Source organism: Drosophila guanche, unplaced genomic scaffold, assembly GCF_900245975.1.
Source record: "Drosophila guanche unplaced genomic scaffold, DGUA_6, whole genome shotgun sequence".
Classification (NCBI taxonomy): domain Eukaryota; kingdom Metazoa; phylum Arthropoda; class Insecta; order Diptera; family Drosophilidae; genus Drosophila; species Drosophila guanche.
In genome coordinates this window covers 12298208-12319936 of record NW_022995743.1, presented here as the reverse complement: position 1 = coordinate 12319936, position 21729 = coordinate 12298208, and the positions used below count along the sequence as shown (strand labels likewise).

General features: G+C 45.1%; 2 protein-coding genes across 4 annotated transcripts in view; both read right to left on the bottom strand.

The window, feature by feature from the left end:
* Nucleotides 1–17169, bottom strand: part of LOC117582955 (putative GPI-anchored protein pfl2) — a 48026-nt gene extending 30857 nt beyond the window's left edge. Inside the window, exons 1-2 of one of the 3 annotated variants that reach the window (XM_034271086.1) lie at nt 15899–17169; nt 5820–5865 (exon numbers count right to left, since the gene is read on the bottom strand). In XM_034271086.1, the coding sequence (XP_034126977.1) occupies nt 5820–5865; nt 15899–15900 (48 nt within the window). In that variant the 5' untranslated portion in view covers nt 15901–17169. The remainder of the gene's footprint in view (nt 1–5819; nt 5866–15898) is intronic. The other 2 variants (XM_034271069.1, XM_034271094.1) reach the window with 2 other exon arrangements.
* Nucleotides 6512–7216, bottom strand: LOC117592164. Its single transcript, XM_034285736.1, has 3 exons — nt 7144–7216; nt 6752–7080; nt 6512–6687 (listed from the first exon to the last, which is right to left on the bottom strand). Exons 1-3 carry the CDS (start codon nt 7214–7216, stop codon nt 6526–6528), a joined length of 564 nt encoding a protein of 187 aa, XP_034141627.1. The 3' UTR covers nt 6512–6525.
* Nucleotides 17170–21729: the final 4560 nt, after the last annotated feature.

The following is a 21729-nucleotide window of genomic DNA, read 5'->3' as shown; positions in this document are numbered from 1 at the left end:
GGTTGCCACACTTCTTTCTGTAGGGTCTTGGGTAGGTCTTTTGCAGATAAGACAAAATGCGTTTTGCAATAACGGGACGGAACGGAACGGAACGGAACACTCTCTATAAGACACACACACATGAAATAAATGTCTCTGTTTGCACTAGGAGACAACAACGTCGAGACAACATTGCGACTAGGTTGTTCGGGGGGTTCTTCGTTTGCCGTCTTGCGTGTTACAGGAAATAAACAACAATATAGTCAGTCGTAGGCAATGCAGCAGTCTAACACACACACACACACACACACACACCGTATTGTTGTGCTTTTATTGCAGTTTTTCCGTCGAAACATCCAAATCATGGCAGTACGTGTATCTATCTTAGGGAATGGATATGGCATATGGCAGAAATCATCATCATAAACTTTAGCTTCGTCTCTCGTTCTCGTTCTCGTTCTGTCAACACAAGCCACAATCACAACAAAAAGACCGCCTGCCGCTTCGCTCTCGCTCTCGCTCTCGATCTCCCTTTGTGGGCCGAGGAGGTGTGTCTTCTACACTGAGCGGAAATTTGGTTTCTGATAAAAAAGCAGCAACTGAAAGGGAGATTCACAGATTCCTGTGGGGCTTTTGAAAGTTTGTGCTACAGCGGAAGACAAAGCTGTTTTTTATAATTATTATTTTATGGCGGTTGGATCCATAAGTGGGTCATCATCTGCCGCTGACACAATGCGACTGCTATGATCCACCCCATTAACAATGTGGGTACACGGCCCTCCTTATGCACAACTAATTCAAATGGAACCATTTACTGTCGCTTCGGTAGCCAAATATTTGCTTGGTTCTACGATAAGCTCAGAGCAGACCCCTAAATCGATTATCACTTTTGATGGCCTGCCAGAAAGAAGCACAAAAGGCGCGGGCGGTCGGGCGCTTATCTAAGTGCGCAAATAGCAAGTAAAGTTGGGGAATTTCGCTCAGTGCAACACTCGGACTGTCATTCAATGGCAAGACAGGCACTTTTATCGATGGGGAATACGATGGGGGAGCAAACGAACGAAGAGAAATGCGTGTCAGATACGACAGGCAAAGGAGCAGGCAGGGAGGCACACCGCCAGACACCACCATAATCGTATCTACCATAACGCTAACAAATAATAACAATAATATATGAAAAATAATAATTGTGTGTCTCAATGTTTACTCTAGATGTCAGCGCCTAGCGCCAGGTGCCACAAATGACTGGTTTCTTCTTCCATTTAGATACAACACAGGGGCAAGCGGCAGGCCACAAGCCCCACACAGCACACGCAGCACACGCAGAACACAAACCACAACCCACAACCCACAATTGGGTTGTCAGTATCTTTATATATTAATCAATAAGAGCAGCCATCAGCGATAAGATTAGAACTGGAGCTTCGTCTGTTGGCTCCGTCCTCTGGCACAGGCAGAGGCACAGGCACAGGCAGGAGTGGGTGGGTGGGTGGCCGGCAATTCCACCATTCCAGCCCCGTGGCGAACATTTTGGGCATTCGAAATGATAACATTTCACGCTGACATTTGCCCGAAACTAAACGAGTGATAAATCTAATGTTTGTCCAGCATTTACTACGTACAAGTGGACTGCCATCCAGGGCTCCTCCATCAAGATTTTTCGCATGTGGTCATAATATTTACATAAACCAAAGGGAGGGAGAGGGAAGCATTTGGCAAACCAATTTGTTATTCAGAGTACTAAATATACGCCTCGGTTCGTTTTGAGTGTGAATGGTTCGTGGAAACATCTGCGGCACTTGCAATTTTCTATAATTAATTTCCAATGGTCCAAGGTTATGCAACAGCACAACTCCAGCATCCACTATTTCTGCCCAATTTGTCTTCCTGTTGTGGGTTCCCTTATTGATAACGAATGGCAAATGTACGACGGAGTAAATTCATATAAGTAGCCTTTTATATAAGATATAGCCATAGACCCCACCAACAGCAATTGTTTTTACTGCCCGTCATAAATATGAATGTTGTAAACGGGGGAGCCAACCAAAGATGTTATGGAACACTGCTAATGTCACTAAACAAAACAACAACAAAAACCATCTGCAAGACCATTTGCAGAACGAAGAAAATTGCATTATTTGCTCAGACATTAGCCAAGTCAACAGCACACAAACACAAACACACACACACACACACACACACACACACACACACACACACACGATGCATAGAAGCGGAAATTGTGTGCGTGAAAGCCGGAAAGGTAGTTTACAGAAGAAAGCCTTTTAAGGCGGCTAAATAATTCTCTAGACTCCCTCTCTCTCCCTCTCTCTCTCTCTCTCTCTGGACGGAACAGCAGCATAAATCAAAATAAATGTCCTTCGGGGTCTTAGTTATGTTATGAAATCATGGCATCGCAACGGAATCATAAGGTATTCATATCATTATGTCCAGAATACTTTTATTTTGGGTCAAAACATTCAACGATAAGGCGGACTCCCTACCTACCCGAAACGATTACAGATTGGGCAATCCACTTTAAGGATACTTTCGGGACTAGAAGTATCTCTAATTAAAGCTTGCAAAAACCCCAATTGGAATTATCTTTTTACACACAATTTTGTACCCTAAAGGCAAATTGTTTTTCGCGTCTTTATCTGCCACCGAACACCATTTAAGAACTTCCCCGATTCATAAATGCTTGTCAGAGTGATTGTAAGAAACACGTGTTCTTTTTCGCCAATGCTCTCCCGCGCTATCGTCGAGCACGTTTTTAAAACGCGACAAGAAAACTTTCCGCTGTTGACCAAAACAATGCCCGATGTCAGAGATTAGTGCGCAGAAAGCACTAAAAAAAACAATAATCGAAGGGAAGCGAATCTAAACGAAACAATAACAAGTTTTGGATACATTCTGGGGGCTATGGTGTGGCCTTGATGGCGAAACAGATTTTCGAGGCTACTAACGAAAGAAAGTTTGGCCAACAAATTTGGATTCTTATCTGGCAACTTACATATAGCTCGTGGTATTTATAGGGGGTAATTCTCGGCACCAAGAAGTATGTGTATTTGTACTATATAAATGTATATCTAAACGTAGATTTGATGCCGTAGCCGCTGCTGCTTCTCCCGGTCGTTTTGCTGGGTGCTGCCTCCCCACCATCTATTGACAATTCAATTAACGTTTTGAAATAATTTCATGATAAGCGCCACAATTGGGCGCACAGCACCAGCACACCTAATAAGAGAAACACACAGTAAAAACAGTCGTAATAAAACACCAGAGCTGGGGCAGAGAATGGGGAACACACACGGCAGTGGCAGCAGGCCCGACCAGACCATTGATTGAGCCATAACCTGAGCGCTCTCAACATCTTGCTGAGCGATAAAAAACGAAATTTTCTATGGATATTTTAATAATTTCTACCCCTGGCAACCAGTTCAAGGATTTCACTTAGCCTCTGCACTAATTTCACTTTAATTTCTGCACATAAACCATTTGCAATCCACTTGCACGACAGCGAGTTCTGCTTGGGAACAAAACTTAGTTCCGTTCAAAGTTTCATTCCGAAATGTAGGAAATTAAGAGAAAAGATAATGGAAAGTTTCCGAAAATGACACAAGTGAAATCCCCGTGTTATCTGTTTGCGTGTCTGGATTTCATTGATGAAACGATTCACACAGAACAAGAGGAATCGCTGGCAGCCTTGGGGAAATGCCATTAAAGACATTGCCCAGTGATAAGATAGATGATTCCACAACGGAGAGTGCCACAGAACTTGAAGCTAATTCTGGAATTAAAATCCAGCCGCATGAACCATTATTTTGAGTTTCAGAAAAGCTTTTCGTCATCGATACTCGAGTCATTTTTTTGCGTTTTACACCTAGATATCGGGTGTTCCAGCGGTGTCTGTCTGTCTGTCTGTCTGGCCGTCCGCCTGGCGCCAATCAAAATATCGACGCTATCAAGAGAAAAGCCCCAGCACTAAGCCATCATAAAAAGCGCCGCTAATTTGGCCCTTGATTGCCCATTTATTTGCTCGGCACACGCTCATTGCCACCATAGAGGTGATGGTGATTCCCGTGTAAATATTAACCCCTTGCCACTGTTCCACCTGTGCATTAGATATATTAAAATTCTGCCACCGATTGCCGGTGGCCCATCCATCCAGCCAGCCATCCATCCATCAGCTATAAAGAAGCCTTCAATCCCATGGCTTATAGGCAGTCCATTCCATTCCTTCGACTGTCGCACTGAGTCAGCAGTTTAGCTAGCGCTTCAGAGGCCAATAATAAAACTGTGATTTATCTATGCGAATTCAGAGCAAGAACTACATTTTTGAGTGCATTTGGAGTAGCCGCATCACGTGAGTAAATAGAAGACATTTTATGTGTGAAAATGATTTGCTGGCATAAAAAAAGTGCAATGAAAGTGCAGTCAAGAGCGAGGATAGTTTCCCATGAAGAGATACATTTATATCTTAACCATACGCCATGTGCTACCATCTGACATCTATTCAAATTAGATTTACATTTAGAAATCTGCGAAAATATATAAATAAATCGAAACAAAACATAAGAGAAAAAAAACTTCCTCAATTGCAAGTGGAATTTCGTTTCGCATATCCAAAAATACTGACTGCCGTCTCAGAATTTGCATACTCGAGTGAATGCGAAATGCTAAATGCTCAAAATGTGTTGTATAAGAGGTTCAGGTACTCGGTCTCGTAGATGTTTCTCGCATGCCTAGGGCATGAGGAATACACTTGAACGGCAGCAGCAGCAGCAGCAGCAGCAGCCAGCACAATATAAAAATGATTCCAATCGCTTCGAACAATTCAATCAACTCGAAGCGAAGTCTCAAGTCTCCAGGTCTCGGCCTGAAGCTCAACCTCAACCCTCAGAGCGGACCTACCTCCGCCTCGGAGTGCCAACGCATGCCAAAATAATTTGCAAAAAATACGTACATTTAGAACAAATAAGTAAATAAATGATGCGCGCACTCATTACTTGTAAATACTGGGAAAATTGAATGGAAAGATTGCCTCGAAACGGAACTTCGAAGCGAAAAGACGTCGCCAAATGTTTGTTTCACGCCCGAGGAATTTCAGTTATTTCAGTTATTTATTTCGGCACATTAACAACAATCGGCAGACGGCACACACACACACACACCGGGGGCATGGCATACCTCAAAAATTGATTGCCAAATAAATTAATGTGTACAAATATTACCAAGAGTCGTCGGAAGGCAGAGAGGAAGATGTGCGGTTCGTTGGAATGGAAAAACAGTATAATTTAATTAGCGATCGCTTGTTGCTTGTCGTTTTCGATTTTGTATAATTATTTACTCGACATTTCCATTGTAGTGGCCTGGAGTTTCTTTTCTCGTGCAAATATTTACCCAATCAATCGCCAATTGATAGCAATTCCTCTGATTTTTTAGGGCTATTCCCTTCCAATTGGCGGAGGGTGGGGTCCGTGGCTCTCCCACGCGATGATATAACTGCTTCGATAGTACGCATATTATCGAATATTTGCACACACGCTTCGGTACTCAATGTTGCCCCTGAAGGGCGGCGTCTCATGTGGCATGCCAATATTTGGATTCTAAATATCGTACCGCATCGCTTCGTACATTTATCAAAGCATCAGCATTGGGCGCGAATATTGAACCCGCCAAGGGGAGTCACGGTCGGCGACAGTCAAGGATGGAAATGACTCTCATCTGAGACGGGACGGAACGGGACGGATATGGTGTCATCGATGTATCAGCATGGAATTCCCAGGCAGGGCCTTAAACATCTAAGCGATAAAGGTGGGCAAAGGCAAAGCACTTACCATCAGGAGGTAAATAATCTTGGCATAGACCGTAAGCTGTGGTAACCTGAAAATAGAAACAACATTTAATAGAATTTGCATATAAATTAAAGATTAAAATCATTCCTTTTAATCGTCAATCTTTGTTAATTTCATAGTTAACCCAAATTTAATGACTGACAATTGTCAGCTTTGCTGTGCGTTGATAATTGAAAGCGCAAACCGCAAACCGCAAACCGCAACGAAACACCCACCCAAAAGTCGCACAAATTATATTTATTTGATATTCGTTTATGTGGAGCACACAGGGCACACCTGAGACAGAGATAAATCACCTTTTGTGACACTACAAATGAGCAGGAGAGAGAGAGAGAGAGTTGTGCACACCATAAATTGGCTTGAATTTATTATGCAATTAGTTCAAGACTTGTGCCAAGCAGTAGCCAAATGTCAGTGAGAAATGGCCAAGGAATTCCGTAGCCCAGGCGTAGACCTTGAGGCGAAAGTTCTGGCCAAAATGGAGGCCAAAACAGGGGCCGAAAAGTGAAAGGATATCGGACATCTGGTTTTCCCCATGCGCTGATTTATTTCAGATCCGACCTTGGCTTGCAGCACTGAAAACTTAAGCACTTTCCAGCGGAGAAACTTTTGTGGCATTGCGAGCCGTGACCCCTTGGCCCACTCGAAATTAAGAAACTCGTATTGGAATTTCTTCGCATTTTTCCATTTAATAGAACTTTATGTCCAGCGTGAAAGTGGCAACCAGCCGACGCAGTCCGCCCCTGGGCCTGCGATAGTAGTTGGTGTTTTGGACACGATAGAAGCCGGGTCGCAAATACCCAGGAATGCTGTGGTTGTCCATGTGAAGGTTGCGCAGGTCGTAGAAGCCCTGCGGGCGAAGAGAGAGAGAGAGCTCATAACTTGCCATAGATCACAGACAGAGTGCTACGTACGGGCTTGATGGGACAGCGGGTGGCCAAGTTTCCATACTTGAAGACATTCTGCAGCCACACCTTCATGAGACTCGCCTGCATGAGCTCCTTGAGGGTCCTGCATGTGTCCATGTCGTAGCTGAAGAGCGTCTGATAGCGCGTGGATTTGGAGACACCTGCCACTCGCTGCAGCAGGGTCATGCTGGTGCGCATTCCCTGCCTGAGTGTTCGATTCAAATGAATGTCCATGTTGAGGTCACCCTGCGGCGTCAGCCAGGCTCTGAGGCTGCTGCAAAATTCCGCACTGTACTCCACGCTGATGTTGGTGAATTTACTGCGCAGATGATCCTCTTTGGAAGGCCATGGAAAGCTTGTTTCAGCCGTGTGTGTTAGGTCTTTGAGGCATTACTTACTGTACGGATTGGGGGCTGCAGAACCCAGTTGAACGCCATGGAGCAGCAGCAGCAGCAGACACAGCAGGAACATTGCTGACTGCTGACTGAAGCTCAAACACTAATTGCTCACTGATCCAATAAGCATTTTTGTGCACAGTAAATCCAATCATTAGTGCGGCACGAATGGACACAACTTCCAATGATTGTGTTGTGTGTGTGTGTTTGAAAGTGTGAATGAAACGAAACATTTTCGCAGTCATTAACTACGTTCGCCATAAATCAATCAGCAGTCAATGCATCAATCCATCAATCAGCTGGCCATCAATCTGTCGTGGGTTGTCCACACTTTGATCCACATCCACATCTGTCTGCCACATAAAGAGTCAAGTTCAGTTGGCGCCTGGCAACTGCAACGGCAAGCGGGAAGCGGCGTGCGGTCCTAACCGTAAAGCAACACTGAAAGTTGTTGCATGCCACATGTGTCGCTGTTGCTGACGCTGACGCTGACACCGCTGTTTGGTTTGCTGTTTTGGCTGTTTGGCTAAGCGGCGTTTAATTGGAAACACAGTTGGGTGTTGCTTTTGACCGGTCCTGCGGCTGAATCTGAATCTGTATCTGCATCTGCATCGCTCTGGCTGCGGCTGCGGCTGTCTCTGCCACAGTCGGCTGTCTTCATCATGTGGGGCATCAACTTTCAGCAGCCTTGTGGACAGCTGATGGACATTGGACATTTGGCCATGTTCTTGGCTCCGCTCCTCGAAAAACCCGTTCAAAAGGCGACCAAAAATATTACGCATACGTCGCGGGGCCAAAAGGAAATGTTTGCCTTGTTTTTTCACCTTCACTCCCCTTCAAATCACGCCCCTCCCCATCTCTCTTTGGCCTCCTCTTGCCACTCGCTTAATTGCTGAGCCGCGTGGAACGTTTAATTGCAAATTATTCAAATGCCTCTGCCACTGCCGGTGCTGCTGCAGCAGTCGCTGTCATTGCTGTCATAACCAGTCGACGGCAGCCGCCACGCCCTCCAGCTCCCCACCAACCACTCATCCTTCCGACTTTGCAATTATGTCTCAAATTAACACAGCAGCACAGCCGCAGAGCCCCCCCCCGAGCAGCAGCAGCAGCAGCAACAGCAGCCGGAAAATGCTGGAAACAAGCAGCGAAAAGTTCTCTTCGAGAACCCGATGCTGCGGATACTCTAGCAAATAAATTGCTCTTGGCACGTTCTCTCTCTCTGTTTGGAATGTTTCTGGTTCGTTTATATTATTTTACGAGTCGCAAACATCTGCTCAAAGGCGTCATACCCATTGGGAAAATGTAACAAAATTCCTCACTTTTTGCAGTGCGGCTGCTGCTGCTGCTGCTGCTGCTGCTGGCTGTTGTTATTGTCAAATGAAATTAGGCGTGAAATGTCGTTTGAACTTTGGTGGAAATACTCGTACGAGCAGCAGCAGCAGCAGCAGCAGCAACGTTCACAAGTGTTATTTATGGATTTGTACGAGCTGGCACACGTGAATATATGCACTCGGCAACCATCGATCGATGCAACGCTTATTGTTGCCATGTTGCCTCTCAAACAATATCAATATTTGATATTTCTTTGCAATATTGATAAAGAGGCAAAGAACACGGCCATATCTATAAAGATAAACCGAACTTACGGCCTGCACGAGGCAGTGAAAGGTCTCTAAAAGTAAATTGTTTTGCATGTACTTCTGATTAAGTTAATTGCAGCAGATTAAGGACAAGTCTTTGGTGGTTTCTTTAGTTTTTATTGAATTTAAAGCTGAACTTAAGTTTAACTTCCACCACGAATCGCCGTCCAATGCTGCCTGCCATTCCACATGAACGCCGCAACATTGCAGCTGTGGATGTTGCTGCTGCCTCCCGCCTACTGCCTGCTTCTCAGGTTGCATTTATATGCAAATAACTAAAATTGTTTTCAATTTGCCACTGCACGCGCCTTGGCCATCGAATGTCCAACGTTTGCCGTTGCCATCGACGTCGCATTCCTGTGAGCCAACTTGCAGCTAATTTTATGGCTAATTGTCTGCCAGCCTGCCTCAAGCTGCTGCCACGGCTGCTGCTGCTGCTGCTGGTGCTGCTGCTGTTGTTGGCCGCATTGATTGCTGATGAAGTTGTGATATTTGCGATAAAAAATGTATGTGATAAAATTATTGAGCATGCAGGCTCAGGCTGGCAGGAATTTCTTAATTGTCAGAACGACTCGCTGCTGCTGGAAAACTAATACGGGAAAGAGCTTCTCACGCACAAGGACAACAGCTCCCAAAGAGTCCCACCATAGAGCGCGAGGCGTGCCATTAGCGGCAAATGTCAAAGCGATGTGGACAGCTTTTAATTAACTTTATGCTCGTAATCGTAATCGTACTCTCGGGTGCGGTTCGCCAGCAGGAGGATAATGGAAAGGACGGACTGGTGTCTAACCCAGATTCCAAATGGACTGACAGCCGCTGTCAATAAAACGGAACTGCTTTTGGGCCATTCGGAAGTCAATCAAGCGTAATGGGAGCCAACAAAACGACTGCAATGCAGTAGGCGAAAACACTTTTAAAGGAATTGAATTTCTCGGAACTTCACTGAAGTGCTCTGTCAGTGCTTGATTTTTGGACCCTGTGGATTGAATCACAGTTCCAGATGGGTACCCAATGCACTTGACGGGAATGATGCAGATCTTCTCTATATATAGCAATTTCCCTATTCCCTGGAAAACTGCGTGTTATCCATTAGATCACGAGGCCTACACGCTAACCCGTAGCCCGCTTTTGGATCTATTTGGCCGGGCACACGCCCGTCAACAAACAACAAACAAACACTAGAGACCCAAGCGATCCAATCGATCCGAAGATCGAATCGAATGGAAAATGCGCAGTATTGGCCATGCAATGCAAATGTGATTTCTATTTTGAACGGCATTGTAATCGGGAATGTGTAATGCCATTTTTCTGATTATAAAATCATTCCAGTTTCGGTGGATAAAATCTTTTACAGGGGCTTGATGAATGGCCAGCCAGCAAGGTGTCGAGTTGATTTATCCCATAGTTTATTTGGATTGAATAATATGCTGTGCCTTGCGCTATAGGATAATATTACATCAACGGGTGAATGGGTGAATGGGTGAATGGCTGAATGGAGGGGAGGTCGGTCGAGTGCTGTAATCTATGGTTTGATCTGAGGGGAAACCAGTTTAACGGGCATTGGCAACGACTGAGAACAAGTTCATTGAAATATAGGGCTGATTAACGGTAATATGCAAACATCAATATGTAAGCTAAGATTAGATGCCATCGATCATGCTGACATCTTAATTTTAGTGCCCCTTCCCCGATTGCCAAATTTCCGCCATTTCAAATACAAATTTCAAGCCATTGCAATCTCCTCATAAACTTATCCGCCATAACATCATCATACACCAGCATCATAATCATCATCATTATCATCTTGTCGAATTGTCATTTAATAAAGTGCTAAAAGCCAGCCGACAGTCACAGAAACAACAACGCCAGCAGCAACAACCACAACTACATATTTGAGTTCCATGCAATGACAATGACCGACAAAGGGGCGGCGGGGGAGAAGTAGCAGAGGGAGATTAAATGCTATGGATAGTGCCCAGTGCCAATGGCATGGGGGAGGGAGAGCGGGCGAGTGTAAAGTCATCTTAACGTCTCTTTCCACTTTACAGTTAGATATGAGCAAATGTCGATGCAATTCAATGTCAATGCAATGCAACGGAGCGGGGGTGGGTCTGTGTGTCTGTCCTCCTCTGGCACTGTCTGTTCGCCGCGCTCCTCCTCTCTTCGTCACTCTCCCACTCCGTTTGGCACTCTGGCAATCATGCTCGAATCTTCCTCTCCCCCACCAGCCACTCAGGCAATCATACTCGAATGTACACTCTCTCGACCGCCCTCTCCCTCTCAAACTTGATGGTCTGTGCTTTTGCTTTTAGTGGGTTCATGACATGTCCGGACATGTCCGAACATGTCTGCTCAATGCGTTGTACCCTGGCAGAGGGTTTAGCGATTTTAATAGAGATGTTTGCAACGCCTCTGCGTTTACACTTTTAGGCAAGAAATTTTATATAAGCTGATTGGATAAATATGTATTAACAACAACATAAAGTGCGTTTTATTCTGCAACTAAACGTTGCAAAGCAAACAAATGTTAACAAATTCAACTGCAAATGTGTAGTAGGGTATTCAATGCCTCGGCGCCCGACATGTTTGTGTTTGTGTTTATGTAAATATCTAATAATTATTGGCGTCTAAATGTTTTGCCTGTAATTACAATACAATCGCACACTCATGTACAGCCATGGTGGCGCCCGCAATGAGAGTATAGACATATTTGTGTTTTATGTTTCTGTTGTTGTTGCTTTTTCACAATTAAATCAAGCAATTAAACGGCAATTGAGCTTTGTTTGTGGTATGAGTGGGTGATGAGGGAAGTGGTGCAAGTGTTGAGTTATGTTATGTAAAATAATGAACATGGAAAAGGGAACATTTTTATGGAGTAGAGTAATCAAATGAGATACCAAATGAACTGTTATTGGCATTGAAAAAACACTCTTTGCTTTAGTCTAAAACCTTCTTAAGCTCCTTTAATGCCCTTTACAAGAGCCCTCGCTCGCTGTATGATTGCCTCTGCCCCCTTTTCGCTGCCTGTAATCCCCCATAAGCCATGCAAATCGATGCCTTAGTCATACCCATTAAATGTTTGGGTAGCTTAGGTCAGGAATGCAAAACAAATTACAAAACAGAAAAAACGAGAAAATAACTTAGATAAAATAATTGACGGCAGGGTTTATTTTTAGTCGATGTCTAGACCGGCAAAATATTTCGCTATTTATTCGATAATTATTGTTTATTTATCAACATGATTTTTGGTTTTGTTGCTTCTGTTGTGCCTCTCTCCCTACAAAACCCATTCGTGTGGAAAGTGCTAAAATGTGGAAATATTTTCCCACCAGTTCTCCTGCGGGAACAAAGGCGCCGTACATGGAACGCCCACACTAGGCAGCATCGGAGCAGCAAGTGCTTCCGCAGCGCATCCTTTCACTCAGCTCTTTCCCATGATCATCTGCTGCCTGGGCAGCCCACGTTCCCAGCTGACAAATTGGCAAACACGCAGCCAACAGACAAAACACGACACGACTCGCACAATTCATGATCAAGTGCAATCTTTTTGACATTAATATGACAACTGCAGCCAGAATGCGAATACCGTATAAAGGAACCACTGGGCATGACTTCAGATCCAGACCCGCAGACCCATGCGGAAAAAAATCAATTATGCGCACGAGGCACAAAAGCCGTAGCAGTGCCATGGAATGACAACTGCGAATGCAACTGCAACTCCACTGCGAAACTCCCGCCAATGATTGAGTATGCGACACAGACACAGACACAGGCAGCGAACGCTGCAAAGTGGCGAACGCTGATGAATGTCTGTCAAATTGTTGACACGCCACACGGACAGCAGACGATGGACAACGGACGACGGACTGCAGACGCCGATGGAGGAGCAACACTGACGCTGACATTGACACAATGTACATGGAATGCAGCAAGGGAGTCCACCAGGAAGCTAACAAATGGAGGGTCGACAAAGGGATACCCAGGGAAAATGGCAAAGAACAAAGCTGCACAATTCTACCTATTATTTGTCCATTCTCTTTTAGGTATTACACATAAAAGTAAATGTCTTAGACACCCACTCTCAAGGGAACTCCACTGGAGAGGCGACAAAGTTGCACCATGATGATCATAATCAACAACGGCTGATGATGATCATTCGTGGAAATATTTCATGCCATTTAATTTCAACTCCCAACGCTGTCTGCCTCTGTCTGTCATCTAATTGAGTTGTTGGCCAGAGCCCCCAGAGTCCCCATAGGCACATAGCCACCAGCTATAGCTCGTAGCCAGAGTTGGGTATAAATATTTATCGGCATATTAATGCAGCATATTTCAAATGCAAAGTCGACTCGCATCTGACTGACTTACTTCCTCAGTGAGCGAGTGAGCGAGTGAGCGAGCGAGTGCCTGGGAAACATGTTTATGCAACTCCACAGCCAGCACTCCACTCCAATCTATCCACCCGGCTGGCTACACTCTCTTCCATCTTCCATCTTCTATCCCACCATCCATCCTCCGTCTTATCAAATGATTTTATTTATGCTATGGGCGCGCATGTGTGTGATAATTGGATTATTTACTTTCGCGGCTTAGCAGCATCCAGCTGAGGAAAATGGGAAAATTGTCGAGTTTTCGCTTTCTATTAAGTCGCTAGCCGGCGCACAGAGTGACAGGCTGAGACGCCCCGCCCAGTACATGGCCGTAGATGATGAGGCACTCAATTTTCCAATCACTCGACTTCGAATCAAGAAAAATCTATTACAAATGTTGTCATATTATGTAACATAATTAAAACTAATAGAGTTTTGCTTAAGGAAAACAGAAGAATTCAAAAGTTCTGCGAATTTTAGTCAAGTTTGTTTCGGGTTTGGTTCGCAAGTTAAATGGCAGACACGACGGCCCATGACGGGAGTCACTAATCAAGCGAGTTCCCTTCCTGTATAACAACTCCCACTCGCGCTCCCAATTCTCATTCCAGCTGCTTGCTACTGCCCCACTGGCAATGTCCAGCCGTTTGTTACTGTCCCCAGAAGTACAGCCAGTGGAGCAGCAGGAGACCCTCTGGGGCACTGCCGCCACGCCACCTTCGTCGGGCTGGCATTAATATGTATGAGCGGGTGTCAGGAGGCAATGCCACAACGCGTTTATCAAACATTTGAAACATGCGTCGACGCCGACGACGCTGCTGTGCTGCGCCCCTCTCCACTTCGATGGTTGACCCAATTATCGGGGCATTATCAAGTCGTAAAGCATACGGGGAGACGTGTGTGCGGTGTGTGGGCCAATTGGCAAATAGAAGCCAGGCCAAAGACACAGATATAGAGAGTGGGGGAAGTCATGTCTGCCTGCCTGGCTGGCTGGATGGATGGGAACCAGCCTAACGCCACATCCTATTAGGTATGCAAGCGAAAATCGGTTGAAATTCATAAATCACAAATCACTTAGGCACCCCACCTCCAACTCCAACTGGTAGCCGGGACAGGGCTGTTGTGTGGTGTGGGGTCTGGGGCAATGGTCATGTTTTTTTGCGATAATATTGACAAATTGTGCAAACATTCGCACACAATTAATAAACGGCAACGCAGATGGAGACATAAACGCAGTGGCACTCACACACACATTGTCCGCCCACGTGCTGGGCCCACGCGTGTCCCCCAATGCAGGGGGAACTAATCCGAAATCAAAGCGAAACAAAGACAAAAGCGGACATGACAACATAATTCCAGGAGTCAGGCGCCCGACCCATGGCGCTAACTAAAAATAAAAGAGAATGAACGGAGGAATGTCGCAAAAGTGGCACAGTGGAACAAGCAGTCTCAGAATAAATGCTAATAGTATTTTCAGCTAGAAATTTGTGTGCCCAGCCCACTGTGCCACACTGTCCCTCTCTCTGACTCTTCTCTGCTGTTCCATCGGCAATCAAAGCACGTAAGAGGCGCCCACACAGAGGCGAGGAGAACTCTGGATTCCACCCGTGAGTTGGCAACTTTTTTTAGCCGATTGAGTGACCAAAAGACCGCTCCTCATTCCACTTCCGCTGTGGAGCAGACAGGCAGACAGAGCCCTGGGGCAGATCTGGACTTGGACTTGGACTCGGACAACATTTTGATTGATGAATGCAGCATGAAGCCGCCTGCATGCCTGCAGCCTGTGAGCGGCCTTTGATGTGGCACTCGACTTTCGTTTTTCCAACTAAAGTCGCAAATTTATGCCGACATCTGCCGTAACTCGTATGTTCAGGCCAAGTCTGGGCTGGTAAGCGGTAAGCGGTAAGCGGCTTAGAGGCCCACAGGAAGCCACCGCGACAGACATTTGTGTTGACAAATCAATTAAATGCGATATTTAGAGGCACACAAAACAGTAGCAAAAACATCCACAACATCCCAAGCGCCCAACGGAGGCACGCAAGCCAACATCAAACTAGGACTCGGAATTGAATCGAATCGAAGCTCTCCTTAGGCTAAGAAGAACCCACTGAAAAAACCAGAATGTGGCCAGGCCGTAGAAGTTGTCGACGCTTATCGAAAACATTTATCCGGCCATGCGAATCGTAAAGTGTGAAAACAAATTGCCAAGAGCCCCCGAGCTTGGCCAAAGCGTCGAGTGGGGGGTTGAGGGGTAGGCAAACTCATTGCAGCCGTCAGATAATTGCACTCGATTTGTAATTCAAGATTAAGGGCACTCCGACCGAGCTGGAGTTGGAGTAGGAGTTGAAGTCCAGAGCCCCTCGTAAGCCAAATTTACAAGGCGAGACAGCTCGTCCGTTTTTCCGATTTTGCATGTAATTTATGTGCAGATCTCTTTGTTTCTGTCTGTTTCTGCCCCGATAATCGCCTAAAATGTGGGCCATGAGTTAAGTGATTATGTAAATTTGTTAGCTGTCCGATGTTCGATGTCCGATGTCCGTTGTTGGTTGGTGATGGCATAACCTTCAATTGCCGGAGGAGATTGGATTTCGAAAGGCCAAAATTGATTGGCAATCTTTAAGGCAGAACATTGTTCGAAGTTACAGCGAAAGTGGGGCCTTTGCTTAGAGTTTAACTATATTTTATGGATATCTAAACTTCTTAAATGTATCTGTATTATAGGAGTAGTTATAAATGGCATTCTGTACTTACATCGTATTTACTTGACCTCATTTTACCCATTTATTTTGCATCTAATTTGCATTCGTATTTCGTCTACGTTTCTCTGTTAAATTCAAACCGCGCTAACATTTAGAAATCGATTTCGTTGAATTCGCTTCCGAGTGGTTTTCCTTTTTGGATTACAAATTGATTTTCGAATTTTGAACACTTTTGTTTTGCAATTGATTTAAGCACTATTTCTATTCGATTAATTGATTATTTAATTAAGAGATAGAAGCCTGATTTGGATATTGTTGAAACAGTCTTTGATAATAGTTTTTTATATGTTTAGTTTATTGTTTATTCAGTTGTTGGATTTTCGTTGGTAATGGCGTGAGTTGGGAGGCGACTGCAAGAGGCGAAATTTCTCCAAAAATGAAAAGCATTACTCATGCGACACGTGGCACGGGGAAAGCAGCAGCTGACTGACTGAAACCGAAACTGAATCAGAAACGAAGAGGCAGGCCCGGCCCCCAAATATCGCACCGCACCGCCCACAGCAAGTCAGGGGTTCAGGGGAAGTGGTGGCCGAGGCAGAGGCAGCGAACTACCGAAATACAGGCCAGAGGCAGGAAATCCATAACGATTCCCAAAAACCCCTCGCCCCGAACGACCGACCGACGACTGTTACTTTCAGCTGGGGCAAAACTGTTTACGATTTACGATGCCCCAAGAGTCCGGAGTGCTCTCGTTCTCGTTCTCGCTCTCTCCCACTCTCTCTCTCTCTCTCTCAATCGCTGTATAGCTCTGTCTCGCTCTATGTCCGTGCCACGTTTCGCCGTGTGTTGTTTTTGTGGGAAAAATCGTTAGGCAGCAACAAAAACAACAACCGAAAACTGCACGGAATCGGATGGCAATGCGGACAGACGCGGACGGGGCGGGGGGCGGGGGGCGGCACCAGCAGCCACGTGAAAAATGCCGGAAACAGAAATCGATTTGCAGTCAAGAAAAACCCCCAACGGAGAGGGGTACACGTGTGGGGTGATGGGATCGGAAGGCGATGTTATGTGTGGTCCGATATGGCGTGAATCCCTTGCCGATTTGCACTAATCTTTAAGGTTTCCGTTCTCATCGGTCCGGGCCGGGGCAATTATGTCACTCGCGCAGCGCTCGAAAGTAGGCAACGATTACGGCTCCATTTTCAGCACTTTTCCGACACTTTTTGAAGGGCAAAAAAATGATTGTCCAATCCTGCTGGAATTTAATTTCTGTTCCTCGCTATGGACTACCCTTGCTGCCACACTGCCACTCCAGCTGCCACTGCGCTGCTGCTGCTGCTGCTGGTGCTCCGGCTGCTGCTGCTGCTGCCCGACGCGCTGAAAATTCACGTAACAATTGATTTGTGTGTCAAAAATGTCACAAGTGTCAAAGGCGCGTGGCAGCGGTACAGCGTACTGCGCTGCGTTGAACAGAGCTGCCAAAAGAGAGCACACGTGCAGCAGTGACCAGAGAGCGAGAGTCAGAACTGCGCTGCTGCGCACAGAGTGGTGGCCAAGGTGTATACGTACAAGCGGAAGCTTTTCTGCTCTTCACTTTCCTGCGACATCCGGAAGAGCCATTTCTGCGAATTCCTCACCTTGCATTCATCTACTTTGGGGCAGAGTAATCAAGCGAGAGAGCCACCAACACGTGTGTGTCCTTTCAAAAGAGAAACTAAAATTTAAGCAGATGCAGAGACAGAGCCTGTGCAGAGATTTTGTTCTGATCAGTTCTGCTGCCGAACGATCAGGAAGTAAATCAACAAAAATAGCTATCTTTCGATCGATCTTTCTTGCCATAAAACTTCAACATTGCAAACACAAATCAAATGTCTATTTTATATGGTACCCACTGTAGGCTGCAGCGTTTATGAATCACTTGACCATCCCCCCAGCAAACCAGCGAAAACCATACTTTAAATCCTCAAAAGCTAAGCCAAAAAGGGGTTCGCTTTGGTTTGGTTCGTTTTTCGTCTATTCCTTGTGATCCTTGCTAAACGGCTTAAAAGGCTCAAATGTTCCTGAGGCTTTCTTTGCTAAGGAAACAGGGTGGCTGTTGCTAAATGGTCGCGCGGTTGCCAAGAAGGTGTTAAGTCTACACACGCACAAGCACACACACACACACACACGGACGGACACACTCAGCGTTATGCTTTGACTCATTCAATGGCCAGCAATTTGCATAATTAACTTTTGGTTTCTTCTCTCTCTCTCTCTCTCTTTCTTTCATTGTCGTTTGATGATTCGTAAATTTGTTTTTGTTAATTTTTAATTTTTTAAACGCGAGCAAGCTTTTGCCTGAAAGTGAGTCCGTCGTGTTCGTGTTGGAGACTCAGATCCATCCGCGCCGCGATTGGGTGTCTCTGTTTGTTGTTGGAAGAATGTGAAGAGAGGCACAAACTGGCCGACGACCACCAGGCAGCGGTAGGCTGCACTGCTGCTGCAGACTGAGGCAGAGACAGAGAGACCGGCTGACTTCTGCAGAGTCGCGTGAGTCGAGCTAAATGTGGAGTGCGGGTGGGTGGGGCGAGGTTTCGTACTCACCACTTGAGGCTAATAAGAAGAAAAAAATACAGAACAGAGACAACAACCACAAGAAGAACCGCAAGTTGAGCGAGTTGATTGCAAGCAAAGTATATCAATGTAGGGGTGCGACATTCCGTATAAGTTCGGTCTCTGTGCTAGCGCCACTTGTGCACAGGTTCAGTCCAGCAACGACAGAAAAGTACCAAGTGATTTAAATATAAAACTCAAAGTGTGTGCCTTGCCTCACCCTATCCACATACACCTTGACTGCAACAGGAGCCAAGCCAGCCAAGCCATCCAGTTGAGAAAGCTCCAGCAGCGACGCTGGCTGCGCTGCTGCGTTGCTGTCGGTGTTGTTGTCGGTGCAACTTTTGCAAGCAAAAACAAAAACAAGAATAAGTGGAGTGAAAGAGCAAATTAAATGTTGCTCTTTTAACACTTTTGCGGAAGCAGAGAAAAATACCCACAGAGAGGGATAGACAGAGAGAGCAGTAAAGCCAGAGAGCCCGCATAACGGTCTATGTAGATATAGCATGCGATAAATTGTTATTCTGCGCTCCAAACTATTGTGGCAAAAAAAGAGTGTCCGCTAGAGAGAGAGAGACAGAGAGCGCTCTGCACTGTGTGGGGTTGAATCAGCGTTGACCAGCGAGCATTTATGGGGCATTTTGTTAAAAATGGGGTGGTGACCACGTTTGCTGGGAAAAGAAGAAAGCTTTTGAAAAGCTCTGAAAAATCTAAAACTGCGGACTGAAAGATTGGTTAATTTGTATCCTACAAATACAAGTGTTAGAGCAGCGGAAGGTTTGCTCAGTTATTCCTTGAAATAGGAATTCAATTATTTAAATAAAATAAATAAAAAATCAACAAATGATTAAAAGCACAAAAATCCGTTAGATAAGTTTTTTTTTAAATATTTCCTGCAAACTTTCGTACTTCAACTCTATCAAAAAGCTGCTCACTTTGATGCCCTCTCTGGGGGTTGAACTCTGTCTCTCTCTCTCTCTTGAACGGCTCGCTCTCGCATGCGATAATTGTCTGCCACACGCACACACCAGCAAGATTGCGGACAACAGGTTTGAGTTGGTTGCACGAACAGGGCAACATGTTGCAACTGAGTCAAGCTGCGGCACGCGGTACGTACTGGGGGCAGGATTCAAACGAACACCCCGACGATGATCATCATTAGCCTCACGCGAGGCTCGAATCACGCAATGCAATGCTCGCCATCGAGACAGCAGGAACAAAAACAAAACAGCAACAGCACCAGCACCACGATCGCCGGTTAGTACCTAATCGGTTATGCGAGTGTTTTGTGATATATTGACAGCATTACGGCTGCAGTGGTCGCGCATCATTAATCATAGATCCTTATGGGTTGATGCCTATTCATTTCGAACGCCATGGAACAAAAGCCCATACCAGAATGCAAGCAGCGGCAGCCAGCTCCTTCTTAGCCTGGCGGCACCTTAATGGTGTGAACACGCGGCAGAAACAAATTGCGAAACGACAACAGTTGGTCCAAGGGCACACACCGACCAGAGATAACCACCCGCTCTAGACAAAAGACAAGACGAGAGACACGCAGCGAAGGACAACAGTCCAAAGCAAACAGCAAAAAAAAAACCCATCGTAAAAAAAGTTACACGCCTGCGCAGCGGGTGGCGCTCACATGTAATAAAAACAGTGAGAGAGAGTCAGAGATAAAGAGAGAGAGATAGAGAAGACCTACTCACATATCGAAGCTTTCGATCAAATTGCCTATCAGATGGCCAGATCCCAGGGTTCCAGGTCCCTGCATCCCAGAGTGTATGTGTGTTGAAAAATTCATTTTAATAAGCGCCCGTAAAATCCAAGCCGCGATATCTGAGCAATAAATAAATGACAATTATGAATTGTTCCCCCACCAGTCTTAGCAATTTTCCATCTGAAGATCTGTAGATGGAGATGCTGATGTAGAAGCGGCGCCCCACGTGGAATGCAACTCTGGTGCCTGGCTGTGGCAGGCCTGTCATCGTGCCAGGGCATTAATTTGTTGTTTATCGCACCTTGTTAAAAACCTATCGAGCGGGAGACTAGATTGCGCCGAAGATGTGACACGATTGGCATTCCACAGATACCACTTTTGGCAACGGAAAGTCGAACCTTATCTACGAAATCTATTTTAAATATATGTACATATAATAAATATATGTACATAGTTCTTTCTTTCTTTCATATTTTGGTTGGGCTTGTGCTCTGTGCGGTAGCTAAAAATAGATAATATTTATAGTTGGTAGTTGGGTTTGGTTTTTATGAAAAAAACCCAAACAAGACATGCCTTTAATATATATTTCTGATAATGTTTTTTGGCTTCTTTCTTCTCGCTGAGCTAGACACAAGGGACTACAATATTTCTCAGAAGCGAATATCTTATCAAGAAAATTAAAATATAATTAAGCCGATTCCGTCTCTTACCCGTGAAATCTGTCAAACTTTGTACCCAAAACTTAAATATAAATCAAATATGATTATGAATAAAAAATGTGCAAAGCAATGAAAGATACTTATCGAAGAGACACGGCCACGGGACTCGGACACGCAGTATACAAAACGCCATTTATTTACCATTTATTTACCCAACGAATTCCGCAGGCAACGCCACTCTTTTTTTGCAATTGCGCGTACCGTACCAAAAATGTCAGCAAACATAAAACAACATAAAAATTTGACTTAGTTTGGAGCAAGACCACTTGCTAGGGGCTAAACACTAAGTACCCTAACAGAAGAGATGTTGGGGCTATGGCAGGAAGTTTGTGAGTTAGAGGGGGAATTATTCACTTTTCTAAGAAGGATTAAGAGCAATAACTAATCTATGCTTCTCTCTTTCTTTGCAGATTATAAAAGGTAAGAATCTAATGGAAGAAGCTGCTTGGATCTTGGATCTCTCCACATCCATCTTTACCCTCTATTAAATCACGACAGAGTATACCTCACTTCGGCTCTGTGCAGGCGCCCATAGATCCCCGCTTGTTTTTGTCAAATTCCATGCGTATAATACTTTTTTTCTCCACAATTTTTTCCAGCTCTATCGATATTTTCATATTTTCTGTACAAGTTTATGGCTGTGCCTGTTGATTTATGCAAATTATTAAACGTTTTCTAATAACTCATTATGCCGCGTAAACAACGTGCCGCATGACTTGACAGTCCCCATGGATGTGGCACCAGCCAGAAAGAGAGACAAAGAGCGAAAGAGATAGAGAGAGAGAGAGAGAGAGACTCTATCTGTAAACCAGAGTCAGAGTCAGAGTCAAAGTACCATTTCCATTACATGTT

Bases quoted from the DNA above. Each gene is read 5' to 3' on its own strand.
- LOC117592164 (XM_034285736.1), bottom strand. From the start codon at position 7,216: ATGTTCCTGCTGTGTCTGCTGCTGCTGCTGCTCCATGGCGTTCAACTG. The intron at 7,081-7,143 runs GTAAGTAATGCC...GGCCTTCCAAAG, and splicing joins TGCAGCCCCCAATCCGTACA to AGGATCATCTGCGCAGTAAA. The intron at 6,688-6,751 runs GTACGTAGCACT...CTTCGCCCGCAG, and splicing joins CCCGCTGTCCCATCAAGCCC to GGCTTCTACGACCTGCGCAA.